Source organism: Arachis ipaensis, chromosome B08 (assembly GCF_000816755.2).
Source record: "Arachis ipaensis cultivar K30076 chromosome B08, Araip1.1, whole genome shotgun sequence".
In the NCBI taxonomy this organism is placed as follows: domain Eukaryota; kingdom Viridiplantae; phylum Streptophyta; class Magnoliopsida; order Fabales; family Fabaceae; genus Arachis; species Arachis ipaensis.
Window position 1 is genome coordinate 125,988,808 of NC_029792.2, and position 11,041 is coordinate 125,999,848.

At 36.5% G+C, this 11,041-nt stretch overlaps 2 protein-coding genes and 1 non-coding gene across 4 annotated transcripts; 2 read left to right on the forward strand and 1 right to left on the reverse strand.

Annotated features, from left to right (window-relative positions):
* On the forward strand, positions 1,274–5,042 carry LOC107613822 (farnesylcysteine lyase). Its single transcript, XM_016315989.2, has 5 exons — positions 1,274–1,970; positions 2,449–2,622; positions 3,238–3,597; positions 3,742–3,917; positions 4,587–5,042. Exons 1-5 carry the CDS (start codon positions 1,359–1,361, stop codon positions 4,852–4,854), a joined length of 1,590 nt encoding a protein of 529 aa, XP_016171475.1. The 5' UTR covers positions 1,274–1,358; the 3' UTR covers positions 4,855–5,042.
* On the forward strand, positions 5,892–5,963 carry TRNAQ-CUG. The gene has a single exon. It is a non-coding gene; the product is annotated as a tRNA-Gln (tRNA).
* LOC107612835 (vacuolar protein sorting-associated protein 20 homolog 2) lies at positions 6,150–11,035 on the reverse strand. Of its 2 annotated transcripts, XM_016314588.2 has the most exons (8): positions 10,829–11,035; positions 10,493–10,571; positions 9,687–9,908; positions 7,920–8,072; positions 7,559–7,711; positions 7,271–7,354; positions 6,845–6,968; positions 6,150–6,522 (listed from the first exon to the last, which is right to left on the reverse strand). In XM_016314588.2, exons 3-8 carry the CDS (start codon positions 9,786–9,788, stop codon positions 6,497–6,499), a joined length of 642 nt encoding a protein of 213 aa, XP_016170074.1. In that variant the 5' UTR covers positions 9,789–9,908; positions 10,493–10,571; positions 10,829–11,035; the 3' UTR covers positions 6,150–6,496. The 2 variants fall into 2 exon arrangements, with proteins under 2 accessions (XP_016170074.1, XP_016170075.1); XM_016314589.2 differs by lacking the exon at positions 10,493–10,571.

The window sequence follows — 11,041 nt, forward strand, 5'->3', positions numbered from 1 at the left end:
TGACTTAATGATTAAAGTGGAGTCTATTTTATTTCTCAAGAACCCTTCCCTTAAATTTTCTGCATGAGTATTTTAATACGGCACTTGTTAAAAAGCAAAAAAGGTATCTTTCTAAATGCTTAATATTTTCGATAATGCATGTGATAGTTTACTTTTTCGTACTTTCTTAATAAGTTTTTACGAGATTAATTATCCTTGTAACAAGCATAATAGTTTGATAAAAAGCATAATACTCTGTAATCTATATTGAAGGTTTCCTGTTTTTTATTATTATTATTATTATTATTATTATTATTATTATTATTATTATTATGGTTAAAGATACATAGTCTCCTGATCTCTATTTATTCTGGCCATTCATAAAGTAAAAGGAATTGTACTTGTTTCATTATATTCTGTGAAGTATTGGCAATGTTGGGTAGTGTTGCATGGTATAATAGTTTGATACTTGAGCCAGAGTTGAATTTATTTTGATTAGCAAAGTTGTAATTGTATTTAAATATTGTTGATTTTACTTGCTTTATTCTTTCATGTTTCATGATTAAAGATTGCATGAGACAGATTGAAATTAAACCAAATACCTTTAACAATACTTTTCATGTTTTTTAATGGTAGCCAAAACACTTTTAATTGATTAAGTTGTTTAATATATTAGAACTAAGCCCTAACTGAATTGTCTGTAATCTGAATTACTATTTTCAATTTATTGTAGTGTTGTTTTTAATCAGACTACCGAAGAATAGGACGCAACCCACAACCGCACCAATGCAGAACCTTTCCACCTCTGTCACCTCTGTCACGGTGTGCGTTCTTCACCCAGCCACCATGCGAACGAGTTCTACTAAAGCTACCTGAGTCTTGGCTGCTACTTCCCAACATTCTTCTCAACTCTTGGAGACACTCTTGTGATTTGAAAAAATTGGGACTTCTAGGTTTTATTTAAAATTTTTAGAGGTTAAATTAATGTCTTCAAACATTTTGCCATGTCATCTAATTGCAAGGGTGTCAGGTGTCAACCAAAATTGACAAGTCAGCTTTCTGGTGACGGAAAACGCCGAAAGAGCCAATTTGAGGGACGAGTCAAAATTTTAGGGTACAATTAAAATCAATTAAAACTTAATTAAAACTTTGAGGGCTAAATTGAGTCGAAAGTCAAATTTAAGGACTAATTTGAGTATTAACTCGCCAAAATGGTTTCAACTCTATTGTTTATGTTGTTGAGACAAAACATTCTTTTCCTATGCTTCGTCAATATTCATACATAGCCAACACCAAAAAGAAACTATATATAGGGAGACCGAGAAAATGTCAAATACTGCAGAATCAGCAGCAGTAGGAGGAGCCCGTAATCGTCGATCATGTCCATCATACACACACTCCCTCTCTTCTTCACCTTCCTTCTCCTCTCCCAAGCTCAACCGCCCTCCGGTGCTCCCTCACCGTCACCGTCCTCCGGTGCGCCTTCACCGTCACCGCCATCCGATACCCCCTCACCGTCACCGCGCTCATCCACTGTTTGTATTATCGGCGCCGGCATCGGTGGTTCCTCTGTCGCTCACTTCCTCCGCGAGTACACTCCTCACTCTTCCGACTTCCCAACAAAAATCCTCGTCTTCGAGCGCCGCACCACCGTCGGCGGCCGTATGGCTACCATCACAATTGCCGGCGACACGTTCGAGGCCGGTGCCTCCATCCTCCACCCTAAGAACTTCCACGCCGTGAATTACACCAAACTTCTGGACCTCAAGGTGAAGCCACCGTCGTCGGAGTCGAACTCCATCGGGATCTGGAACGGAGAGAGGTTCGTTTTCAAAACGGTTAAGATCGGCTCTGATATCCCGCTTGTGAACCAGCTCCTCAAACTGCCATTGATCGATTATATCGTCTCCAATCTTGTGTCGCTCGTTAATTCGGTGCTCTTGTTTTTCCGTTACGGTTTCTCGCTTCTGAAGATGCAGAGCTTCGTTGAGGTATTGTTTCTCTTCTTGTTAAGATTTATGGCTATTTCTAACTTTCTATACATTATGTTAATAACTTAATAGGTTGATATTTAATTATTCTCTATACACATTCATACTTTAAGTGACATTTATAGTCTAGTCAACAAAGAGCATTATAGATGGAATTATAGTAAAAATTTATGTAATCACGAGGTTTAGCACAGTTGATGGCTAGCTGAACTCCTTAAAGATCTAGGTAGGGCCTTAGGGGCTCGATACAGTTCTTTCTCGAAAGAATTAGTCATTGCTTGTTGTGGTGGATGTCCTGGGTTACGATGGTAGTAAAAGTGTTTGTCTTTATATTTTGTACTTAAGTGTGATTTTTAAAGAAAAGTGTCATTGAATTATTGAAAGTAAGTGTTGCCCATTTATTATGAAAAGTATCTTCTTTTAAGGAAAATAAGACGGGATGTAATTTTCTTACTGATGAGGTTGTGATGTTTTTTAGAGTGCTGTTAATAGGTTCTTGAAGTTCTATGAAGTTCCTGGTTCGAGGCCTGTATTTGAGACAGTGGATGAGATGCTGAAATGGGCTGGTTTATATAACTTGACGACAAGGACTTTGCAGGATGAATTGACCGATGTTGGCATGTCTCCATTGTTGATCAATGAACTTGTCACGGTGAGAAATTCTTGCTGTCCTTGTTTTTAATAAAGGTTACAATTTGTTTTCACCAGTTCAGCTGGTTAAGATCACTTTGGTGTGAAGGGATTGTTTCCTGATTACAGGTTTGCAAGACTGCTTTTTTGTGAATTGCAATGATAATTGTAAATATAACTATTTACGGTGAAAAAATATTATGGATTCTTCAAACATAGAAGCTGAATCTGATGAGTTTGTCGTATTTTGATTTCGTGTGTTGCTTTTTCTGTTTCAATGAAGTACCAATTTTCACATTGATGATTAAGTTTTATGACATTATAGAACAGATGACTTGTTTGTTACCAAAACAAAACCTACAGTTCTTGCTTAGGATATCACTTTTTTTGCAATGAGAATATATTGACGTTTCGTTTTTTTGAATTAGAGGTTTGCAGGTAGGCCTCTTCTGTTGTTCACATCACTAGTTGCAAACTGTTAGATCAGTCATAATTTTACACTCCTATGGCAACTTCATGATGGGTTTTATGGCTAATGTAGTTTATTTAGTCCCATATTAAGTCATCCAAAGCAGAATGGTATGAAATATAGAACAGCTCAGCTGAACATGGACTTTTGTTCTGATTGTGCATGCAGGTTATCACACGTATAAATTATGGCCAGAGTGTCTTGATGAGTGGGCTGGCTGGTGCAGTTTCTCTGGCAGGATCAGGTGGCGGACTTTGGGCCATTGAGGGAGGCAACTGGCAAATGGCTGCTGGACTGATCAATCAGTCTGATGCTGAATTGCACTTGCATGAAGAAATAATATCCATTGCTAACCTTGGTGATTATTATGAACTCAGCTCCACAAAAGGAAAAAGTTATTCCTGTGAAGTTGCTGTGGTTGCTACCCCATTGGATGAGTTGAATATTCAATTTACTCCCCCGGTTTCAGTTCCTAAAAGAAAATTACAGCACACACATACAACTTTTGTTAGGGGATCTTTAAATCCTGTGAGTATTCTGAAAGATCAATCATATTCTTACCGAGGCTATGTAGTAAGATTTGACATATCATCCTATAATGTCTGATATATCTTCTTTTTGTACTATTTTGGTTGGTACTATTTCTAATGGTGATGCATTGTTGTGCACTAGGTATATTTTGGTTTCAGCCGTGCAACGAAAATACCAGAACTTGTTGGCACATTGGAGGATCCTAACATTCCATTTTCAAGCATTTCAGTTCTCAAGAAGCACAATGAAAAAGAATCCACTTTTAAAATATTCTCTCGACAACCAATGGCAGACACATTACTGGATAAAATCTTCAGGTAACAATATGGAGTGATCACCTTGTCAGTTAACTTTAAACTTTTGCTTATCTGTCCACAATATCTACTTCAGAAATCTGCTCACTTCAATTAAATAAAGTGGCTAGTCCATGATTTATTGAAGCTATTCTCACACATAAAACCTAAAAACCCTTTGAACTCTGTTTAATCACTTGGCCATAAGGGTGTCTAGGGAGTTACATTTTGGAGGGGAAGGAAGAGAAGGGGTTTTGTGAGAGAAATAGACTCATAGTCATAGCTTCTCTTCAAACATTTTTCCCTTTTCTTCTAACCCTTTTACCTTTCCTCCCTTCCCTCAAAATGAAACTCCTGAACACAGATTGAAACGTAGATAGGGTGCATCAGAGTTTAAGTCAGACATTCACTTCTTAAACTTTCGATTTAAGTGCCTGGCCGATTCCCTTCCCTCCCCACAAAATAAGGGCTTGCTAATGGGTGCCTAAAGACACACTTTACCAACACAGAATTTGAATATTTTTGTTTAAGAAAGTTTTTTCCCCGGTAATATAAATAAAATACATGATAAAGTTAAATAATTCTACTTTTGTATCCTTATTTCTTAAAGAGTGGCCCATTTGCAAAAGTCAAACGAGAAAAGAAAATTTTGTACTACTTTGAGTAAGTTTTGGATTGCTCTGACACTTGCAGTGCGAGGAATGAGACTATACGGATAGACTGGGCTGCCTACCCTCATTACAAGCCCCCAGAAATATTTGCACCGTTTATATTGGATGGGCAGCATTTGTACTATGTGAATGCATTTGAAAATGCAGCAAGCACCATGGAGACGAGTGCTGTAGCAGCTGAGAACATAGCCCGACTCATAGCATCAAGATATTTTGGCAAAGTAATTGCGTATCCATCTAATAAAGCTACTGCCAGTTCTCAAGCAGTGGATGCTCATTTGGATTTGTGAATATGCAGTGGCTGTAAGATATTGTTAGGTAGTTGAACTTGAACTTCATCAAGTTTAAGTTATGTTGTAATTTTGTATATTATATTAAGCAAATGAAGGAATGTACAAAGACTGGACAATGTAGAATTTCTCTTCTCTTGTATTTTCTCAGATAATAATGAATGGGTAGTGATTTTGATTGTTGAGGATTTCGTGGTGTTTGTGCTTGGTTTTATAGGTCCATTTACGTGGAAAGTCTAGGTTACTGCTATTACCAGGGCAGGATCATTCTTTTAGCAGAACCAGAACAAAAATTAGAAATAGGAAGTGGCACACATGAACCATGTTTAGGTGATGGGAAATGTGGTTTGAATGTCTCACTCCTCCATTGTGTTGGCACTAATTTTAGCACCTCTAAATTTTGGTGTCATCATTTTATAGATAGTAGTAATAATGCACGATACTGCACCCGTGAGCTTCGGTCAACTATAAAAATAGACTAAATCTCTAAACTGGTCTTTTAGATTCACAGCTTTCACCATTTTAGTCCCTCAAATTCAAAATTACCTATTCTGGTCTCCGAAATTCAGTTGTGGGTACCATATTCTCTGGTCCCTTTCTAGTATTGAATCAACAGACTAAGTGCTAAATTGGCTCAGACTTGCCATTTTGAATACATGGCTAAACAACATCATTTCGTTTTGGCACTTAAACAAGGTAAAAACAAGAAGAGGAAGAAGAGTTTATATAATGTGAAAATCATATCTCTCTTCATTCTTCAAAACAACTTCGTTTTTGCCTTATTTAAGAGCTAAAATCAAAAGATACTGTTTAGCCATGTCTCTAACATTGCAAGTCGGAGCTAACTGAACATTTCGTTCATTGACTCAACGCAGGAAAGGATCTAAAGATCAATATAGTGCCTAAAGCTGAATCTCGAGAACCAGTATAGTGAATTTTGAATATAAGAGACTAAAATAGTAAAAATCATGAATTTTAGGGACCACTGGAGAAATTTAGTCATAAAAATAAAATAAGCAAATAACAGTCAACAAGTCGGTCCCATGGTCTAGTGGTCAGGACATTGGACTCTGAATCCAGTAACCCGAGTTCAAATCTCGGTGGGACCTTATATTTTTATTTGGTTTTTTCGTCCGTTTCTGGATATTCAAATGTCACACATATAAAGAAAGCGCCAATCAAATTACTCAGTTCAATTTTTTTATTCCCCTTTCGAACTTCGGCTATTATTTAGACATTTTTTCTTATTCAGTAATCTCCAGCAACTAAAGATTAGTAGTAAATCGTTGAAGCAATAAGGCACAACATTGGCTAATCAATGTGTTCGGGATATTATTGGCAAATTATACATCTGATCTGACTACATGCTTGAGTAACAAAAATACCGAATGTATAAGGTAAATAATGGGAGTTTTCAAGCGAAAACAATATGGTTCTTTTCCGGAGATAATTCATGTATAAAATTGAACTATAATATATGTACAAAATGTCACTTCAAATATCAAAACCAATCAAAGCCCAAGCTAATGCATGATATTTGCAACTCAATTTGTAATGAATGGTACAAGCAGACATGAAAAGGGCCAGATTTGATTCGCCATCGGTTTGCCTAACAGTTGAGAAGCTCCAGTCACAATGTTCTTCAAGCTGCCAATGGTTCCTCCAAAACTGTGGCATTATCAATCATTAGCACTTAGCCAATTTCCTTTCACCTTTTACATTTTGGTGTATTGTTATTTATACCCCTAAGCTTAGCATCTTTGAAGGGACATCCAAAAGTGTCGGTCAAAACATTGGTTGAGAGTAAAATCGAAACTTGTTGTCAACCAATTATTAACAGAAGCAAATCTTGATGGCCCTTCAAAAGTGTTTAAAGGGGTAGAAATAACATTTTATTTATTTATTTATTTATTTGGATTGGGGATTGATATGTGCTGCACAGGGCAGATTAGACAAGTGCCGCTGGAGGGACAAAGGAACAAAAACATACCTTTTCTTTCTGAAGATACTTCGGCTTCGCTAGCAGCCGGTGCCTTGGTTGGGACATCAGGAAGGTCCAGTTTGTCATCTTGAAGCACTGAGGAAGGAACTTCTGGAAGATCTTCGACTGCAAGCTGGTTGGAGAGGGGAAAAAAACAAAAAGGAAACACAATTCTGTCAACTATTTAAAAAAAAATAGCTCTTTTCTCTACAGTAATTGCTACCTCAAAACTTTGCCAAGAAGCAGATACAGTAATTCTATGCTGGCAGTTGGCATTATCAGGCATTTAGATTAAGCAGCTAATTGATGCATATTACTTAATTGCTAGAAATCTAGTTTATATCTCTCTTCCATATTACTATGATTAAACTCATACTTCAATTGAAGTAAACTATAAGTTAACACAAAATTAAAAAAATTGAAAATTAATATTACCTGGGTTTCCAAGTTCTCAAATTCTGCTAAAATCTCCTCCTCATCCTCTGCTGATAATTTTTCTCCTAATATTGCATTAATTTCCTTCAAATTCAAGAAAAATTACTGGCTGTGAGCAAGCATCAAGTACAAGCGGAAAAACTGGCAGCTAGAAATTGGAAAAAGAAAAAGAAAAGTAGCAGTCAAACTGTAATTTGAAGCAGAAAATCCTAAGCACAAATTAATCTGGACATGAAAAAGGTTTTAAAAAAGCAGATATAGTAAGCATAATAGTGAGGTCAAGCTCACATCTTGATAAGCTTTAGCTTCAGCAGTATCATCCATAAGCTTCTGAACATCTTCAATGTTTATCTCACTTTGTATAGCTTTCATTGCATCATTACCAGCCTTTAAGCTTTCAAATACAGCCTTTTGCTTGCTTGCCAGTTCAATATCTGCTAACTGAACCAGAAGAATCAATGTATGAATTTGTATTAGGGGTATAATTATGACAAAAGGAAAGCAGCAATTGATACACAATTATCTCTTCTGAAACAAGCACCACAGTGGAAAAAGATTGAATTGGCACCACCATGGCAGATGTTTGTAAAGCCATCAACAATCCGAAAACTTAAGGGGTAAAAAGAAAGAGAATAATAAATAATATTACTTGTTGCTCAACATTTATAACCCAGGCATCAACTTGCTTCAACAATTCTTCTTGTGCCTTTTTCTTTTTCAAGGCCAACAAGGCCCGATCCTTCTTCTTTTCACGAATCAAGTCTCTTGCTGCTTGCTTTTCTGCTTCAATAACAGCATCAAGCTGAAAACACGAATCACAACAAAGTAAACAACGCAAGTAAGGCAACGCATTTCTATAAGGTAATACATAATACTCATGCTCTAAATAAAATGACAGTCGCATAAGATAAGACCCAATTATCTTGAGCTTGACCAGAATAAGAGACAAAAATCTTCCATCCATGTTGACAATGAGATGTATAAGGTTGTAAGCCTGATCATCGTTCAGCGAATACATTTTTACATATCATGTGTAAAGGATCAAGAGGCAAAGTCAAATTCAAATGACTATACTATACTTATTACCGGTCACCTTAGAATTTTTGGGAAGTTTATCTGAAAGGCAGTTTTGATGCATGCATCTAGGCATGTCAGAATACTTATCTGATTACCACAAAATAAGAGTTGACAATGAAAAAGGAATCCAACACAAGAAAGCCTGCAACATCATTTTGATTACAAGATTGCTTTAACTAATGGTCGAGACTTGAGAATGTATTGGTCAAGACTAGATACTTCGCTTATATATTCTTACACTATGCAACAAACACTGTGATTTGAACGATAAGAAATGAGTTCTAAAAGGATGCAAATGCAATCATCATTAGAGTTGTTATGAGACAAAATTGGCATTTATTATTTACACAGATAGTTTATTATGTCCTACTCTTATACTTGATCTATTTTCTTTTCAATAAAACTTATTCTTTTAGGACAGAAAATCCAAAGTCAACGCAAGTTTTACTTTTAGTCATAGAATCAACTGCAGTGAACCACCTCCATAATCATGGACTCATGATCATAAGTTCATACCACTTGCAAATGGCTCTGCACTCTGACTAGGTTCTAAGTTGGTCCGCTTATCTAATGGCCTAAAGCATATCCAAAGAAAAACATTTAAGTAAAACAAAGTGAGAGTCTAAAGAACCAAAGGCCTCCATTCCCTATATATATACAAAGATGAACTGGGTCTTCAAAGACAAACTCCCCTCATATAGAAAATGGCCATCTTTCCATTCAAGTCTACCCTACTGTCTTAATAGCTGTAAAACTTCAACAACAAAAAGCATACTATCCATCTTGAATTCTTTCACTAAAATTCTTAAATCCAAAGTCCAAACGATCACTACTCCAATCTCAACTTCCAGGAAGTTTGGCCGATCTGCATGTGCGATCCCAAGGAAGCTTGAAAGAATGGTTATCCAACTCACTATTTCAGTACTCAGCAGCAAAGAAGCAACTCCGTTTAACCATTTCTAATAGACATTAACTCTTCCGAATTAGTCATTCCTATTGAAATCCAATTTCCATTTTCCAAAAACTAGTACAAGCGACCGTTTTCCACATAAAGCATTCTGCTAACACTAAGAGGCACCCAAAAACCTAGAAAAAAGCTACTAAATTCAGAAGCCACACACAATCCTTAATTAGATAACATGAAAATTGGTTGTTTCAAACTCCAATTATAAACCAATACAATCCAAAAATAACTTGCTTAAATAAAGCTTGAAAGAAAAGTGGAATCCTTTATAGCACAAAATTCAAATAATCTAACACAAGATGCAAGGAAAAATCATAATTAACTTTGTTTGTATTCACCCGAATCAAACTTGAAAGGGGAAAAATAAAAACTCACCTTTTGTTGATATTGAGCAAGCTTACGCCTTTGGGTCTTGAGAGCGAGAATTGCTCGATCGACATCTGTGACCTTTGGTTTCTTCACAAATATGTTTCCCATCGATCGAACACTTGTTAGTTTCTGATTCCTCTCTTTGCAGCTAAGGTTTTACTTCACGAAGACGTTTTGTTGAGAGTGTTTGTCGTCGATTATCGAAGAAAGTAGTAGCAACAGAAGCAGCTGAAAATACCAAAGGATGATGATGATTTGAAGGTGTTTTGAATTTTCTATTTTCTTTCCTTTTTTTTTAAATTTTAAAAGTTATGGTGTTTAGAGAAGGTGAAAGGAAGAGAGAGGGCGAACACCAAAGACCACAGCGGCTTCCACTATGTTCTGATTTTGGTCAGTTTCTACCAAACAGGTTAAAACAACAAGAGCTAACTATTGGAATTTGGAAATGAACAATACTACCCATAAAAGAACGAAACTAATGTTGTACCCATAAGGTTCGAGATAAAAGTACCCAAACTTAAATTTTGGATGACTCCTTTAGAAAATTAGCTAATATTCCTAAACTATCCCTATCCTTCCATTGTCTTCAACCTCTGGAACACCATCATCCTTCTTTTCCAAATCCTAAACTTCCACAACAACCACACTACCACATCCTATTCCTAGCTACGCTGTCTCAAAAGAGGCCATCATAAAATGTACAATAAGCTTCTTCATATCAATAAATCACTAAATACTTCCACAAGAACCTATCCTAATTCAGCGACAAGGCATTTACCTCCCCTTCCAGAAGAGCAAAAATAGCAAAGTACCTTTGAAAACAAATCTTCTACTTCTCTTTCACCAATATCACCAAGGAGGTTCCCAGCGTAGACTGTTCTGCTCCCACGTCTATTCATTTTCAATCCGCGCATATTAATAATCGAAAAATAAGGAACAACAATAAAAATTGAGAGGTGAATAGAAGACCTAAAAAACGAAATTAAGCTAATTCAACCAGGAATTTCAATTCTTAGCAGAATAAAAACAGAACATAGAAAACGGGGGGTGAAGAGGAAATAAAATTATACAATTGAATTCGGGTAGAGAGGGTACAGAGATTGTTGGGGGCGGAGAAGCGTTGAAGAGCGAAAGAGATTTCATTTTACCTTTGATGATGAGACGGAATTAGGGATCGGTAGGTTTGCAGTGGAAGGTCTCAAGGTCAGAGTTTTTCAATTTTGAGAGTAGAGGGAGAAGTGGGTGGGTGATGATAGAGTAGTAATGGTGGTGATGCTGGCGTGGTTGTTGTGGAAGTTTAGTGATGGTGTGTTCTAGAGGTTGAAGACAATGGAAAGAAAAGATTTTTTTTTTTTTTTTTT